General features: G+C 33.6%; 1 protein-coding gene across 2 annotated transcripts in view; it reads left to right on the top strand.

Moving 5' to 3' along the window:
- Positions 1-18,611, top strand: part of KPNA4 (karyopherin subunit alpha 4) — a 67,756-nt gene extending 49,145 nt beyond the window's left edge. For both annotated transcript variants that reach the window (XM_081302468.1, XM_081302467.1), the window contains 9 exons: positions 908-1,077; positions 1,163-1,207; positions 4,657-4,788; positions 4,879-5,007; positions 6,494-6,598; positions 11,242-11,313; positions 12,625-12,787; positions 15,100-15,194; positions 16,603-18,611. In XM_081302468.1, coding sequence (XP_081158594.1) covers positions 908-1,077; positions 1,163-1,207; positions 4,657-4,788; positions 4,879-5,007; positions 6,494-6,598; positions 11,242-11,313; positions 12,625-12,787; positions 15,100-15,194; positions 16,603-16,701 — 1,010 coding nt within the window. In that variant the 3' untranslated portion in view covers positions 16,702-18,611. The remainder of the gene's footprint in view (positions 1-907; positions 1,078-1,162; positions 1,208-4,656; positions 4,789-4,878; positions 5,008-6,493; positions 6,599-11,241; positions 11,314-12,624; positions 12,788-15,099; positions 15,195-16,602) is intronic.
- Positions 18,612-18,945: the final 334 nt, after the last annotated feature.

The raw sequence follows: 18,945 nt of genomic DNA, 5'->3' as shown, positions 1-18,945 counted from the left end.
TTTTTTTTAAATGGGAATACTTCATCACTGCTTCATATTAGAAATTATAGTAACACTCTATAGATATAGAAATTAAATTTGACTGCTATCTGCAGTACTGGTTCTTAAACTTTAGTGTGTTGTCAGAATCACATGGAGAGCTTGTTAAAATACAGAATCCTGTACCCACAGTTTCTGCTTAATTATTATTTCTGGGCTTTAGCTCAGAAATCACTACTGTACCTCTATTTAGTTCTCTCCTTTTTTTTTCTGACATAGTTTTCTAAAGCTATAAGTTATAGTCCCTACTCTTGGTTCTCTGATAGTGGATAAGTATGAACTCTACATATATTTTCTTTTTAATGGCATTTTACATATGGGGCGGGAGAAGGGTATTACTGGGGATTGAACTCAGGCCATGCATATGCTAGGCAAGCACTCTGCCACTGAAGTACATCTCCAACCCTTTTTATTTTGAGACAGGATGTTGCTAGGTGGCCCATCCTCCCCTGGAATTTGTAATCCTGCCTCAGTATCCTGGGTAGCGGGGGTAGTAGGCATGTGCCACCATGCTCAACTGTTGATATATCTTTTTCATTAGATGAAAATGTGTTACACTAAGCATTCTATTGATTTTTGGAAAAATAAAAGAAATGGTTCTTGGTTCACAGAGTTATTTTTAAAGACTTAGGCTTCCAGAGTTCAACTGGCATAAATATATTTTATAACTGACAGCTTATAAGGCTGAAGTTGTAAATAATATGCAAAAGAATACCTTAGCACTCTAGGTAAAAGACCTAGAATGAAATTAGTTGTCTTATTGCTAAAACCTTTGCATAAAACTAAAGGAGCATTTTGTACCTGGTGCTTTATGTTTTCTAAAAATGCTTATTGTTAATGTATTTTATTAAATTAATCATTTCTACAGGTGACGGGCCACAGTGTAGAGATTATGTCATAAGTCTTGGAGTTGTGAAACCTTTACTTTCATTCATAAGTCCATCTATTCCTATAACATTCTTAAGAAATGTTACTTGGGTTATGGTCAACTTATGTCGTCACAAAGACCCACCACCACCAATGGAAACCATTCAAGAGGTAAACAAATTTTAAAAATCAATAAGTAAATTAGATACTATTATGTGTATGTTTTTGTTTTTAAATCTGTGTATTCTCTCCTCAGATTCTTCCAGCCCTTTGTGTTTTAATACATCACACAGATGTAAATGTGAGTAATTGTTCCTCATCATATATTTTTTTACATGCATGTATGTGTATATGTTCATGTTGTATATGTAGGGCTCCCCATGTGACAAGAGTAAAAAACTATCAAGATCATGATAGTGTATTCTCTGTCAGATTTTACTATTCCAAGACCTACAATGCATATCTGGTATCTTTATATTTACTCTATTTTTCCTGTGTCACAAAATACAATTTCAGTGAAGAAATAAAGCCTATTATAAAATTGGTACTTAGAAATCACTCTCACTAAGATCATGTTTTATATTTATGCACTTTTTATGGAATCTCATTTTGGCAGTCTGGCTATTGAATGCATATGGTGGTGGTTTTGTTTTTGAAAGATAAAGAGAAATATTGGTGCTCACATCCTTGAATTTTTTTTAATTTTTTGGTACCAGGGATAGAACCCAGGGGTGCTTAACCACTGAGCCATATCCCTAGCAGGTGCTGCCAACCCCCACACACACTTTCTTTTGGGGGGGGAATTGGTTTTTCTAAATGTTTATGGCCTCCCTAAGTTGCTGAGGCTGGCTTTAAACTTGGTGTCCTCCTGCCTCAGTCTCCTAAGTCATTAAGATTATAGGAGTATGCCATTGTGCCTGGCTTATATGCATGAGTTTGTATCCATATGTACACACCAAACTATGAAAATCAGTTGCTCTTAATTCTGTTTTTACTTTGTTTCTCCAGTTATAGTGACTTTTAGCTTCAGTTAGTATAGGGAGAACTGTTGGTTGTCCAACTAACAAGGGGAGAAAAGGCAGTACAGGCAAGATAAAATCTTTGTAATGTTAAAAACATTACAAAGATATCTTGCTTATTCTTACTAACACAAATAACAAAGGAAAAAACAATGCAGAGAATATAAATAAAGTGGAAAACTGCCGTGACTGCTTATAAAAGCCAGACCAGCCAGACTAGCCTTTGGTGTGTTAAACTAAGAATGTGTGCTAGGGGTATAACTCTGTGGTAGGTTCAATCCCCAGCAGAAAAAAAGAAAACATACACACAAACACACACACACCCGTACAAGCAATATAATAGGTAAGGAAAAACACATGAATATATAGTGAGAATCAGGAATTCTTTAAAAATAGTTGGCACAAAGTTGCATGTCTATAATCCCAGTGACATGGGAGGCTGAGGCAGGAGGATCACAAGTTTGAGAATAGCCTTAGCAACTTAGCAAGACTCTGTCTCAAAAAAAGAAGGAAAGAAAGAAATACAAAGAACTGAGGGTGTAATTCAGTGGTAAAGTAAGTGCCCCTAGGCTCAATCTCGAATATTATCACCAAAAAAAAACATTCAGCAGCTGAGTTTAGTGGTGCAAACTTATAGTTTTCAGTCATTAGGGAAACTGAGGTATGAGGATAATAGTCTCTAGGAATTTGAGGCCTACTGGGCAACATAGCAAGACCCTCTCTTTCAAAAAAAAAAAAGAAAAAGATAAACATTTGATATGGTGACCAGTTTTAAGCTGCTGCCCAGTTTCTAGGGATATATTTCTCTAAAGCACATAAGGCAAATTAAAGATAGAATATACTGTGTCAAGCAATGACATAATTTACAAAATTCATAGGTAAACATGATCTCTACTCTAAAAAAATGTTTTTTTAAGCTCCAGATAGTCTAGGACTTAAAATATATATATAAGCAATTTTTGGTTTTGGCTCCTTATAGCGAAGATTTTGGTTAAATTACAAATTTCAGTATTTTGTTTTTGAAAGATTCACAGGGAAGATTAATCTCCAAGTTTATATCTTTTTTGGAAAACCAGGCATTTTACTTGACTTTACTTAGCAGTATATTTTGTTCTTTCTGCCTATTCACTCCAATCTAGATGAGGTTATAATTCCATTTTTCTTATTTTTGATGTATCTTGGAGGAATTCGTTTGCATTGTTCTTCTTATAATGTAGTATACTAAATATTGTTTAACTAAAAATAAAATCTTAGTTAAGCTCTAACAGTAAATTCTTAAATTATGCCATCAAAGATGTTATAAAAACTGCTTTCACGAACAGTGCCATTACACTGACATTACGCTGTAGTTACAGTTAGAAAACTTATAGTAGAATGTAAACTTTGATACAAAAAAATATGCTAGAGGGCGGGGGTTGTGGCTCAGTGGCAGAGTGGTTGCCTTGCACGTGTGAGGTTCTGGGTTCAATCCTTAGCACCACAAACAAAATATTGTGTCCATGTATAACTATTTTTATTAAAATTTTAAAAATATGTTAGAGATCTAGTTTGAATTGGGCTGTAAGTTGGATCTGAGCATATGAATGACATGTTTAGCATTAGACTTTTAAAAAAGGAAGGATGCCAGGTTTTTATGTGCAGTCATGAGCAAGTAACTTGAAATTTTTGGCCTGTATTAACAGGTTCTGTTAATGCTACAGGAAAATAAATAGTTCCATTTGAAAATTGAAATAGTTGTTTCACATATATTGATACTAGTATATTTGAGTTATTTTCATGAATGTCTTCTTTTACATTGAAACACATCCTTAAGCATTTTCTTGTTTCTGAAAGAATAATGACAAAGTGCTCCTTTTAGGGGCTCCTTGATTCTCTTAAAGTATAACATTTGTTTATAATCTTAAAAGTTTTAAACTTCTGGCTTATCCTTTGATACAGTGTTCACATTCAAGAAAGATTTTGGAAGTAAAGTTCCAGGCACAGTTATCTTTCCTGTGGTTTCTTTCTTTTTCTCTTACTTTTTTGGTCAAAAATTGTATTTATATGCAGCAGTTAAATAGTTGTGATACTACTCTTTGGCCATAATTTCTAATTGGGACTTAACACCCAAAGAAAGATCAAACATGAGCTGCTGCACTTCAGAATATACTCGCTAAAAATTTGTAGACCAGTTTTTTTTTTTTTTTTTTTTGCTCGTTGTTTTAATGTTTTGATCTGTAGCTTTGAGGTCTTTCTTGTATTTAGGAAGTTGCCTCCAGTTTTATAAGGCAATGCAAACTAGTTGGAGAAGATTAAACTGCTATAAAACTAATACCACTATAAACTAATACTAATATTGTCTTTAAGTATACCTGTATGGTATATCCATATAGTATAGATGTTTAAACCATTGTGCATGTTGGATACCTATAGTCTTTCTAACTATTTACATAAGCTACAATATTTGTGGGCCTGTTATCCCTTAGCCTGAGCATTTGAGAAAGAAAATTATTTTTTTTCCTATTTCATGTGCTGCATAGTATATAGATTGGTGAATTAAAAATAGATATTGGCATGGATTTGGGACCGTAATTAACCTACACTTCTAAATTTGGCTAAATGATGCACAATAAAGATTCTAATGAATTATGGTAAGAGAAGAAAATAGTAGAACAATCTTAGGAGTATGGGTAAAAATTACTGCAATGAGAAAATATTCAAAGACTGTTGGAACTTTTATTTTATTTATTAGATATTGGTAGATACAGTCTGGGCCCTCTCTTATCTTACTGATGCTGGCAATGAACAGATACAGATGGTAATAGACTCTGGAATAGTTCCTCACTTGGTTCCTCTACTCAGCCACCAGGAAGTTAAAGTTCAGGTAAGTTTTTTCTTGATAAAATCATGTTTTCTTACCATTAGTTACTTTAAACATGGCATTGAAAGATAGACATATCTTTTTACATTTCAGACAGCTGCCCTTAGAGCAGTGGGTAACATTGTTACTGGAACTGATGAACAAACACAAGTAGTTTTGAACTGTGATGCCCTCTCACACTTTCCAGCACTCCTGACACATCCCAAAGAGAAAATTAATAAAGTAAGTATTTTAAAATAGTATTAAACTGGTAGTTTTCATTTATATAATTTGGGTCCCAGAAGTATCTGTAATGTTATTAATTTAAACTGTCATGTATGTATCAAGAGAAAGTATATCACTCTTCAGAAACACAAGTTGGTATATAATTTTTACATATATAAAACAAGTTGCAAAGTGTTTTTCTTTTTTATGTTCTCTCTTTCTTCTTTGGTGCTGAGGGTTAAACCCTGAGCCTCACATGATCTGCTCATAAGCATGTGCTTCACCTCTGAGCTACACCCACATTTACAGTATGGAGTTTTTTGGCTCTTTTGGAAATGATGAAATGGAGATACTTGGGTGTTGAATGTTGTATGACTGAAAATTTTTAATATATTAATTCTAGATTAGTATTTTATGGTAGTTAGTTATTTGTGTGTGTGTGTATGTGTGTGCTTTTGGCTATGGAAAGGGGGCACTGAATGGTGATGCTGATATTGGAGTGCATCTGAGGCTGTTGTAGAAATAATAGGGGTGTTGATTTACAACATTGCCAATGATTATAACCCCAAAGCAGCTCACCTAACTAGCCCAACACCCTAAAATCTCTAACAGGTTCATTAAACATGATCCTGTGATCTGATCCAAAAGAGCCTATTGTATAGTAGTCAGTGCTAATATTTTTTAGAACAAAACATGTTTTAACAGTTTGTAGGAATAGAGAAAATATTTCCCTTTAAAAAATAGGTAAGTTTAATAAATTTAAGTTAGGAAAATTCTGATAATATCCTACATAGCATATAGTAGATATTTTATCTTATTTCATGCTAACTGTGGCTTTAGTAATTGCATTTATTATCTTTGAAACTTTAAAACACTTTGGGATGACCATCACCTTTACAAAAGTATAGCACCATTGTAATATAAAAGATAACATTACAAGATCATTAAGGTAGACCAATAAAGTAGTCAAGCATCTGGGTCCACTTCAGCTTTTCAGAGAAATGGTGCAAATGAATGAGTATTATAAAATAAACTAAAACAGCCCACTGTTTTATTTCTGATGTCTCCATTGTTATGTATAGTTGATATGTACCTACTTTGGTTAGGAGTCTAAGGGTAGAATAGACAATAAAGCTTATTACAGGAGAGAAGGCTATTGAATGTCATTTATAAAAGTTTTAGTTTTGAATTTGAATTTCTTTTACAGCTTATTGTTTTTTGGGTAGTTATCCAACAAGCAAGCTTCTTTGGAGTCATACTTTTTGGGAGCATTGTCATTGAGAATTCTTTAGAAGGGTTAGTTCATTGTGATTTGGATTAGGGGCCATTAGCTATTTGTTTAAAGAATATATGGAAAGGGGGAAGAATTGAAATTCCCAAGATTTTTATTATGGAGTTTACTCAGTAGTAAAATCATTTGGACACAGTACAAATGCTTTTTTTCTTAGTTCAGATACAGATTTTATATTTTAATGAGAAATATTGAAAGGATCTTCTTCTACAGGAAGCAGTGTGGTTCCTCTCTAACATCACTGCAGGAAATCAACAGCAGGTACAGGCAGTTATTGATGCCAATCTTGTACCAATGATAATACACCTTTTGGATAAGGTAAGAAGATTATATTGTACTTATCTAAATAAGGGGAAAGGATTTTACGTATATATAATATATATAGTCTGCTTTATTTTTTATTTATTTTTGCATTGCAATTTTTAATACATCTTTATACCACAATTTATCATATCTCTGATTGTATATAAGGTATGTTAACACCAAATTCACATCTTCGTACATGTATTCTGTATAATGATGAGGGTCTCCTTCCACCATCCATGCTATTCCCCTTCTCTCTTCCTTTCCCTCCCACCTCTATTCCCTATCTAGAGGTAATCTTCCTTTTTTTTTTTTTTTTTTTTTTTTAACTTGCTTGTTTTATGATGCTGGGAATCAAACCAGAGCCTCACACATTAGGCAGGTGCTCTACCACTAAGACATACCCCCAATCCCTAAATATATACTTTTTTTTCTTTGTTTATTTGATTAGATCCTACAGTGATGCTAATATTACAGGTAAAATAGTGTTTGTATTGAAGCTTTTGAATCCAGCAGTTTTTAATATGATTCATTTCTTCTTGGAAACTTCTGGCCCTTCTGTATTTTTTCTTCCCCAAAAAGTTAGGTATTCACCCTAATAGATGAAGGACCTGTGGTATAAAATGCCCAGAATTAAATAGCAAGTAAGTGTGATATTGTTATCATCTCATGTTCATATTAATATTTGGGGAAAACAGAATTTACAATTATAGAATCACAGCATGAGAGTTTTTCTGATCACTAATTAAACAAAGTGTTAATTCTATAATTAAAATGAAGATACATCTGTCTAGTATATGACCTGGTATAATCAGTTTACTCTAGGTGATGATTGTGACATTATTCATGAGTCTTTCTCCTAATGATTTTTAGGTAGTTATTGATCATCATTGCCTGGAATCCTCTATTTTACTAGGAGTTGCAAAATGGTGGCTTTCTAATTTTGTCAAAGAATATATTAGCCCTGATTCTTCAGTAGTTAAGAGCTTTTATTACCTATTGCTTACTCCAAAATATAGTCTGTATGGGAAAAGCACGATACATGCTTAATGCTTAATTCTTTTTTCCTATCAGTCATTTTTTACACTTTATCACATGGTTCCCTAAAACCTCAAAAGGAGACCAGAGTGAAAGTTTTATGGTCATTAGGAAATTGAGTTCTTATTTTATAAGTTTTAGTCCATTTTAAATGTTATTCCTTTTGACACCCAAGTTATCCCTGGCCATTTGGAACTTTATTTTGAAGTTAGTACCTGTGTCTTAAATACTCTACCTTTTAGATATGACATGATTCCTAGGATTATCTTTTGCATTTTCTGACCTGGATCTAGAATAAACTATTCCTCCAGGATGCCTTGATTCTTCAGACATAAAGATGAGTATTTTTACAAGGATGTCATTCTCTTTTTTTTTTTTTTTTTGTACCGGGGATTGAACTCCGGGGCACTCAATCACTGAGCCACATCCCTAACCTTTTTTGTATTTTATTTAGAGACAGGGTCTCACTGAGTTGCTTAACACCTCACTGTAGCTGAGGCTAACTATGAACTCACTATCCTCCTGTCTCAGCCTCCCTAGCCATTGGGATTACAGGCATGTGCCACTGAGCCTGGCAAGGGTGTAATTTTTTGTCAGCTTCAGTAAATAAAATAAGTGACAGGTATTTTTGTATTCATGTTATAAAGTATAAAAAATGACTGATAGGAAAAAACAATTAAGCATTAAGGATTTATTGTGCTTTTCCCATACAGACTATATTTTGGAGTGAGCAATAGGTAATATTTTTGACAATGAGTTGATGATCATGAGAGCTTTTTTAGCAAGTTATTTATTCATTGATTTATTGGTATATTTACACATACTAATGGGATTCATTGTGACATATTCCTACATGCATATGATATAATTTGGTCAGTTTCATTTCCCAGTTCTTCCCCTTTCCCTTATCGTCTCCTTCTCCCTGGTCCACTTTCTCTACTCAACTGGTTTCCCTTCCTCTCCCTTCCATTATAAGAATTCATTTTTGAGGTGGGGGAAGGGACTGAAGATTGAACCCAGGTGTGCTTTACCATTCCCAGTCTTTTTTATTTTTTTGAGACAGGGTCTTAATAAGTTGTTTAGGGTCGTGTTAATTCTCCCAAATATGAGAATTCTGAAGGAATGAATCATGAAAGGAAGCTTTCAAATATTATAGGGTAATCTTTTATATACAGTACAGTTATACATTTTTTGAGGCATACCATTGATGGTATATATCTAATGGATAAAAAATTGTTTTCAGCCTAAGGAAGAAATGTAAATATATGTAAAATATATTTATAGTATCAAAATAACAAGTCACATTGCCATAAACAACATGACTACTGAGGGTTGACTACTGAATGTACTTTTGGGTCAGGGGATATAGGGGATTGAACTCAGGGATACTGGACCACTGCACCATATCCCCAGCCCTATTTTGTTGTATTTTTTGGGGGGTGGGGGTGTATGTGGGGGACAGGGTCTCACTGAATTGCTTAGTGCCTTGCTTTTGCTGGGCTGGCTTTGTATTTGTGATCCTCCTGCCTCAGCCTCTCGAGCTACTGGGATTATAGGCAAGTGCTACCGCGCCTGGCTTTGAATGTACTGTTTTTGTTTTTTTTTTTTTTTAATTTTTTAAAGATGTTGATTGATCTTTATTTTATTCATTTAATTATATGTGGTGCTGAGAATTGAACCCAGTCCTCGCACATGCTAGGCAAGCACTCTACCACTGAGCCACAACCCCAACCCTTGAATGTACTTTTAAAAGATGTATTTCATTAGTGAAATACTTAATGTGTACCTCTGAGTGTGGTTAAGCCACCAACTTGACACACAGATTGTTTGTTTGTTTTTATAGTTGTAGATGGACAGAATGCCTTTGTTTGTTTATTTTTATGTGGTGCTGAGGATGGAACCCAGTGCCTCACACATGCTAGGCAAGTGCTCTGCCACTGATCTACAGCCCCAGTCCCTGTTTTTTATTTTTGTTTTTTATTTTTTATTTTAAAGGAGAGAGAGAGAGAGAATTTTTTTTAATATTTATTTTTTAGTTTTTCAGCAGACACAACATCTTTGTTTGTATGTGGTGCTGAGGATCGAACCCGGGCCGCACGCATGCCAGGCAAGCGCGATACCGCTTGAGCCACATCCCCAGCCCTGCTTTTTATTTTTGATAAGCATGTTACCTTGGTTTTTCATTTCTTGTTAAAAATATACTTTTGTTTTCAGGGCACATATTCAGAGGTCTGATTTTCATTTCCGCTCCTCCCTCCCTATTTTCTTCCTTTAGATAATCCTTTTACCCACTTTTGGTTTATCCTTCCATTATTTCTTTCTAAAATAGAAGCAAATGGATATGTATGTGGTTATTTCCACCCTTATACAGAAAATAATATACTGCATATCCTCGGGATACTTGTATGTTTGTGTGTATGCACATAGATAAATGTGTGTCTGTGTGTGTGGGTGTGTGTGTATAAGCACTTAAAAAATCTTTACAGAAAACATTTTCTCTAGTTATCCATATATATCCTCTTGTCTCAGCCTTCCAAGTCTCTGGGATTATATAGTGTGCCACCATGATATATAAATGTGTGTGTGTGTGTGTATATATCCATGTATACACACACACATATACTCATGCATACACTGGAGATCGCTTTCATGACATTATAAAGAGAGCTGCTTTATTCCCTGTTTGTATTTCCCTTATTCTTCTTTTTATTATATAGTACTATTCATAGTACATTATATTGTAGCACTGTAACATAATCAATTATGCATGACATTTGAGATATTTCTAGTGTTTTGCTGTTGAAAATAATGGTGCTTTCACAAATAGCTTGTAAGGGGTTTGGTTTGTTTTGTTTTTACCCTTTTCCCAGGTTGTATTTAGGATTACTGGAAATATACAAAAACATATGTAAATTTTGTTATATAGTGTCAATTCCCCCTCTTTGAGGATTGTGCCTTTTTGTACTCCCACCAACTTCACTGACAAATACTTGGATTTTCTTAACCTCATTTAGTACTGCTTATTTAGTAGGTATCTGTAATTAGTTGTATTCCTATTATAAAGATTTCAGTTGATTTTACTTTTTGGCTGTGCAATTCCCATATTTTCTTGGTAAATTCTAAAAGATAAGATTATAAAGATATAGATCTCATTATATAGTTTCAAAAAGCACATATGTATACACATTCAGAAATATTTGCATATGCATGTGTATCTTTTTTAAGTTATTTATATAAACAAATATATATACATATCTTTTTAAGTTATTTTTAAATATTTTTTCAATTTGTATTTTTGTAATGAAGTTACAGATTTTTCCAAAATTTTCTTGACTGATTTTATTTCATCCTTATTGTCATCTTTATTTAATATGATAGCATTGAATAGTAACATTAAGTCAAATTGTTTCCAGGAGAGTTTCCAAAAAGAAAATCCCTTTGTTCAGGGTAGATTGGGTGTTACAAATCTTATCTTAGTAAATAAAAATTATATATGTATGTAGAAAAGCTAGAAGGAAACCCGGAGAAATAAGCGCTTGAAAAATCATTCCAGAAAACATTCTCTTTAGTTATCCGTATATTGCCAACAATAGCCTTTTGCTTTGCTTTTATTTTTTTAGGGGGATTTTGGCACTCAGAAAGAAGCTGCTTGGGCCATAAGTAACTTAACAATTAGTGGAAGGAAAGATCAAGTAAGTTTAACTTTTACTTATTTTTTAAAAGTGGTGTTAAAAAAAATAACAGTACAAACAGATTATATGATTTAGATATAAGTAAACCATAATTTAAAATAATAGCAAGATAAATATTATGTGATTTTGGGGGACGGGGGTAGGAGGAGTGTGTGGGGATATTACTGGGGATTGAACCCAGGACTTTATACATGCTAAGAATTTGCTCTACTGCTGAGCTGTATACTTCTAGCCACTTTTCTATGATTTTTTTTTCATATAGAATATCATCCTTTGACCTTTTTTTAATATATATATATATTTTTAGTTGTAGGTGGTCGCAGTATATTTATTTCATTTTTATGGGTGCTGAGGATCGAACCCAGTGCCTCATGAATGCTAGGCAAGCACTTTACCGCTGAGCCACAACCCCAGCCCCCACTCTTTGACCTTTTTTAATCAAAAAAGAGAGGTGATTTTTTTTTTCCTACCTGTCCAGGAGCTAGGGATTGAACCTAGAGCCTTTTGTAGGCCAGTAAATTCTCTACCACTGTTCCAAATCCCCAGGAATCTTGAAAGAATTTCTAACCTATAATAAAATCAAGGGGCCTAAAATTAGGGTTGTATTGTTTTTTTAACAGTACTAAGAACAGATTTTGGGGGTGGTGAATATGGCAGAAAGAAATTGTCTCACAGATTCTCCTAACAAATGAACAACAGGAGCAAAAATTTTAAAAAATCATCAGCAACAACAAATTCCTCAGCAGTTAGAAATTAAACTTTACTAGATGGCTGGGACTAGGAACTAGGGTGAGAAACATGAGGTGCATAGGGTTTAAAACTTGAAAGCTGGGGATTCCAGGGCTACGTTATCACTGAGACACATTGTCTGCCCTTTCTATTTTTTAAGACAGGGTTTACTAAGTTACTGAGGGCCTCACTAGGTTGCTGAGGCTGATCTCGAACTTGTGATCCTCCTATCTCAGCTTCCCATGTTGATGGGAATATAGTTATACATTGCCATGCCCAGCTTACTTTCTTACTTTTAAAGAGGAAATGATTTTCAAAGGAAGTACTCCTTAAAGCAAAGAAATGTTTAATAATAAGTTGAGTGATTCCTTCATTTTCACTTCAGTTTCCCCCTCCCTTAAATTCAAGAAAAACAAACTTGCTACTTTAAAAAGAAAGGAAAATCAAGTTAATAATAGAGTTTTAACTGTGTCCTAGAGATGAAGTCATGTGTCCGTACTCAAAATTTCAAAGTGAAAAGCATTCTGTTAAAACATCTTGATACACAGATTTTGCCTACATTTTGTTTTTTTTATTCTTTAGGTAGCCTACCTTATTCAACAAAATGTTATCCCACCTTTTTGCAACTTACTGACTGTAAAAGATGCACAGGTTGTGCAAGTAGTACTCGATGGATTAAGTAATATATTAAAAATGGCTGAAGATGAGGCAGAAACCATAGCCAATCTTATAGAAGAATGTGGAGGTAAGTTCTTTATTAGCTGTTATTCCACATTCTAATTTTTTTTTGTAACTATCTTTATTTTCTGACTAATATACCACTTCTGTAGTTTTCTGTCTTAGATTAATCAAGTAACAGAATAAATTAATAAAATACTATATTCTATATATAGTCCTGCTCAGCCTCTTGCATGTGTTTAGGTAACTGAATTGTTGCCTTATATTAAACAGGCCCTGTGCTAAAAGTATTGGAAAGACAGTGGTAAACAAAACACAGTCCTTGCCCTCAGGCATATGTAGTCTAGTTTTGAAGATAAATATGAACTGATTTAATGTGCTAATTACCCTAATAGAAATGTACAGCAAAATGGGATACCTAATCCATCCTGGAAGAAGCAGGAAGTGACATCTGAGCTGGATTTTGAGAGATGAATAAGGATTAATAAAGTAAAAAGGGATGAAAGGTGTTCCAGGCAGAGATAACACCATGAGCAAAGTCTGAGGTGAGAAATAGCATTCAGCAAATTATAAGTAGTTCAGTGTTGCTGAATCACAAAGTATGGGGTAGAAACTGCCAAGAGATGAAGCTGGAGAAATAGCCAATAACCATACTCCTTTGAAGTCTTATAAGTTTCATAGCACAGCAGATACTTTATTCAGTAAGACAGTAGTTACCAATCTGGCTGTGCACCAAAGTCATCTAGAGTGTAAACAACACATTAGATTTCAATCTCAGAATTCATATATAGGCAGAAAACGGAAGTCCAAAATGTGGCTATGGAACAGAAAATAAATGTTTCCAACATGAATAATCATGAAAGTAAAGGTATTTCTGACAGAAGCTGAAAAGTGAATGAAAGGAGAGGTAACAACAATAATGAGAGAACCCATATCAACTAAGTGGAGGAATCAAGACTTGAAATAAAGCATGTTTGAAGTTACTAAAGTGACAATTGGAATAACAACAAATAATGTATAACCATCCAGTTAGGAATAGGAAAATGGAGAATGATGTTAGGAACTAATTAGGGAATAAGCATTAGTAAAATGAACAACAGGTATTTTATATGTAGATATTGATTGATTCTCAAATATTGCCTCCCTCACTGGAGATATGAAACAGAAATATGTGTTTTATAAACTTCCCAAAGGATTTTGCCATAGGGTATGATAGGCCATTGGAGGATTTTCCTAGAGGATTGGTGCTTAAATAACTGAGGAATGGAGCCTTTGGAGACAGAAGGCAGACCAATTAGGAAAGCATATACTGTTCAGGCCAGAGTAAATGAAGGCCATAATAACAGAGACAACGGGGAGATGACAGAATTTAGAAATAGATGAACAGAGTTTTGATATTTGATTGAGGAAAAGGAAATCTTAGATCTCAGATTTCAAGCTATTCAGTGAGTATCAACAAGTAAGAATTGTAGGATGAATAGTTTAAATGAGGAAGGAGAGTTAACAAACTGTTCTAGATAGTTTGAGATTTAGGAGCCTAAATGTCCTTGTAGAATTTTGTAGGCATTTGAATTTTGTGCTAGTAAAGCTCTGAAAATAAGTGAAGCTACAAAAGCTACAGATTATTGTAAATCCTCCACCCACAATTAGTAGCTAAATTTTTTAATGAAAGGATCACCAAAAGTAGAGTGTGTAGAGTGAAATAGGGGCTCGAGATAATTTCGTTCACTTAAGAAATGGATAGAGGAAGAACATAAGTGAAAGGAGCAATTTCACTTTATTTCATAGGTCTTACTATTATTGCTCCTAAAAAATAAAACAAGATCCAATTTGCATATCAACAAGTTTCTGCCTCTGATATAATAAATTTATTAATGTTTACAGGGAAAATCCCTTTTCCCCTGAAATATTGTGATCTCTCTTTTTTTTCATGTTTAAGTATGCTTAATAGCTGTCTTATGGATCAAATTTGTTAATTGCCAGTATCTTCAGTTTCTTTTTAGTCCATTAGAAAAACTTGGCAGATGTTAGAAAACAGGAATTCTGCTTTTTTATTTTTAACAAACAAAAGCAATTTTACATGTTATTGTTCTTTATAAGCATTGGTTACCTATTATTTTGCTTAAATAGATGCCCCATTGTTTGCTTATGCATTTACATGATATTAGACACTAAGATTGTTAATCTTTTTAAAATAAATATGCTTATCTTCCTGAATTAAATCTTTTTATATTTAAGATTTACCTATAGCGTTCCAAAAATTATAATCCAAAAATTTTGCAATACAAAAATTGGGTTATACATTCAAGATTATTGTAACCTGTCACTATTTTTTTTTTTTAATATTATCATTGTTTCACTTCATAAAATCTCTTGCAGGACTGGAGAAAATCGAACAACTTCAAAATCATGAAAATGAAGACATCTACAAATTGGCCTATGAGATCATTGATCAGTTCTTCTCTTCAGATGATGTATTTAATAATTTTGTAGTTTTCTTAGTTTTATGTTAAAACATAATAAGTTTGAACAAAATAGTGTATAGTAAGCTAGAGGCATATGCATGTATGTCCTTTCTGCAATTGAATTAAAATAGGTATGTGACTGTGATGTCACTTGCTTTGTTAACAAATATTTCAGTATTTTTAAATTTCTAATAACACTGAGTGAGTCACTAGTATATCCTTTATAATAGCAATTAGTTAATACACATTTGCATATGTTGTCATTTTTATTTGGTGACTAAAACCAAATGTGAAGATAATAGATCAAATGAAAATCACCAAAAATGATAAGGCACTATATAGTATAAGGTATGATATACAAAAATTTCTTCAGACTATAACCATATAGTAGTTGGAGTTAAGAAATTATTTTTATTGCCTCTTTGAAAGAGTAAATCTAAAATTAAAGTAGTTTCTCCTTTAAAAAAATAGAGTGGTTAAATACAACCAACAGTGGATTTCTTGGATGATTTTTCAACTTTTCAAAGAATAAGTCTTTAAAAGAGGATAATAGGGGTTGGGGATGTAGCTCAGTGGTAGAGCATTTGCCTAGCATGTGGGAGGCCCTGAGTTCAATCCCCACCCCTGCCCAAAAAATAAAAAGCTACTAAACCTTTTGTTAATATTTGAACATTAATCACAATATGGTAGAAAATTTGTAGAAAAAGGAATTATAGACTGTTTACTTAGAGATGTTCACACTAAAGCCTTATTTAGATTAATGATGCCCAGTTAAATCAAATAAAATCCAAGAAAAACATGCTCTTACAGGTAGCTTTAATCATGTATCTTAAAGTTGGGATTTTAGATGTACTAATTTGTAGTTAGGTGACTAATTTCAGTAAGGTGACAAGGCCTATGTTTTCTAATATCTTTTTTACTATCTTACATTGTGAGAAAAATAATTTAAATGATATACATGGTTATAAAAGCCACACCCTAGGTTTGTAATTTTGTGGAATTTAAAAACGAATATAGTATAAAGCATATAAAATATTAGCCACTATTAGCAAGCTCTTGTTTTACTGTTTTAAGGCTCTATGTCCCTAGTTGTATTAAAAGATTAACTAGGGGCTAGGAGTAAAACTCACTGGTAGAGTACATGCTTAGCATGTACAAATCCCTGAGTTCAATTTCTAGTACCCAAAAGATAGGAGGGGGATTGACCAAATAATACACTTACTTTCCAAAAGTGGTGGCTTTGAAAGGAAAGAAAAACACTTTACATTGTAAAGTGTTTCAACTTTCCAAAGGATGGTAGCACATTGTTGGCACTCATCACCTAATTCTTATACCATTGTTAAGGGTAGTAAAACAATTACTCTAATGCTTCTTGTGTATACTTTAAAACTAAAACTAATTTTTTTTTTCCCCCTAGATTGATGAAGATCCTAGCCTTGTTCCAGAGGCAATTCAAGGTGGAACATTTGGTTTCAATTCATCAGCCAATGTACCAACAGAAGGGTTCCAGTTTTAGAAAGATATTGTGGAAGTTAGGTACAATGCAGCACTCAGATATATATATATATATATACATATATATAAAAAGGTTTGATCCATCAAGCTTGGCTCATGGGATCTGCTGCTGCATTAAATCGGGAAAGAAAATGTGAAGATTTCATTTGGAATCACAGGAAATGCCCAAATGAGGTCAAGATGGCGAGTGGGTGCGAGTGAGAATGAGTGGCAAAATGTAATGAAAACTTTACGTGGATGCTTATTTAGGTTGTTCAAAGTAAAAAGGGCTACGGGTCACAGATCTTCAGTGCCTGAGAAGGAACATTGACTTACTCTATATCAATTGAGGGGAAAGTGAAATACTGTCATCTTCAAGCCTTGTAAGCATAAAAGAGAATAGAGTGCCCATATAAGTCAAAGAAAATGAGCCCAAGCCTTGCTATAAAGCAGTGTGTGAATGGACAATGTTGAATGAATGTCTGGCTCAGTGATAGAGAGCCAGGTTCATCTTTCAAATCTAGGGCTCTTCACTCATGAAGCAGACTCCTAGTCCTGGAGTGACTGTGTACGAGAGTGTGGTTGTGGTGCTGTATGTGAACGCATGCAAGCTTGATTCGCCTTCGGGGGGCTGATAACAAACATAGTAAATCATCAAAGTGAGATCACAAGTGTTAATGTACACTGGACATAAAAACAAAGACCGGTTTAGCAGCAGACATTGGTTTATTCTGCAGCCTGTGTTTTCTATTTCCCTCTCCCCCAAAACCCTCACCCCATTTTTTTTGTTTTGTTTTGTTTTGTCATCCCTCCCCCCCCCCCCATTTTTATTTACCTAGTATGGCTCTTTTATTGCTTCTCAAGTCAGAAAACTTTTCAGGAAGGTTTCCCTGTGCATTTGCACCAGATGAATGTTTGATGCTATGAAAAGCTTTCCATATCATCAAAACTAATTTGTGTAGATTTTTGCATGTAAAAAAATCATAAATTTCCCTCAAAATAGACTGTTGCAGTACACAAGTTACCATAATAGTATAAAACAGTAAAATGTGCTTAAAAGGCCATTCTTTTCATTTTCAGAGATAACATAAAGACCTTTGCATGAGGTAAATCTACAGCATAGTTCATTTTTAGATTTTGTTGAGTCCTGTAAAGAAGAAGAAGAAAAAAGTTTCAGTTGTGATAGAATACCGTGCTGTGTTTAAATGTTACTTGTTTTCAAATTTTGTTTTCTATGAAAATGATATGGAAACTTCTAAAATGGAATTTGGTGCATATGTACTGCTGAATAAAGACCGATGAAGAGGTTTGAGTAGATGTACAAATCAAGTAATGGTTTGAACACCTTTAATAATATGCCTAATCTGTTCAATTGTTTTAGAATCTTTTTATCTTAGATGTAGGCAGCCATGAACAATCTATTTTGAGCCACTTTAGGGAGAAAACTTTGTATTTTTAAAACTTGCATAAAAGTTATGCAAGTGGTTTTTATAAATTGGAATAATGCCTCAGTTTTGAGGTTATGCACACTAAATTAAATGTGACATAAATTAATTTGTACAAACAGAACTCTTTATAAGGTGGCTCATTGTAGGAAATCCTGTGCCTTCCCCTTTGAGCACAAGTGTTGCATGAACAACAGTTTGCTATAAGAAACATACCAGATTAGCCACCATTAGCATCTATATCTACTTTGTGTTTAAAAATCAACTGGTAATTCTGAAACACTGTAGAATGGATAAAAATTATTTTGTGATCATAACTCTTTGTTGAACTAGAGTATTTTTGCAGCATTCCTTGTCATCAGAAACATGGTTAAAGTTTAAAACTAGAAGCAGCAGAAAACTAGCTTGTAAAATTTATCCAAGTAGAGTGCAGGCTAGGCTGTCTTGGGGAAATAAACATTAAAACTTAAAGCAATGTTTTACATGGGGTGTGTGCGTGATGTGTGGATTTTTTTTTTAAATATTACTGTTAAAGGGTGTAATTCAGTGGCTCCTATTAGTTCTTGTCTTTCTTCAACTTTTTAAACTAGAACCAACATAACAAGAAGTTTCATAAGTTCTGTAATTTCAGTCTAGACACTATCTATAATTATGCTTTTTCTTCCTATTAAAACCAAGGTTTTGGCCTTCTTCACTCTCCCAGACAAATAGACAACTTGAGCTTCATTTTAAGTATTAACATAACTTCAAATATGGCTACAAATTGCATACAAAGCTTTTTTTTTTAAATAGAAGACTTATTACTAGAAGGTGAACATAAG

The sequence above is a fragment of the Spermophilus citellus genome (assembly GCF_964194105.1).
Source record: "Spermophilus citellus genome assembly, chromosome: 7".
Classification (NCBI taxonomy): Eukaryota; Metazoa; Chordata; class Mammalia; order Rodentia; family Sciuridae; genus Spermophilus; species Spermophilus citellus.
The sequence above is the reverse complement of the archived record's forward strand: the minus strand, read 5'-3'. Positions and strand labels throughout refer to the sequence as shown.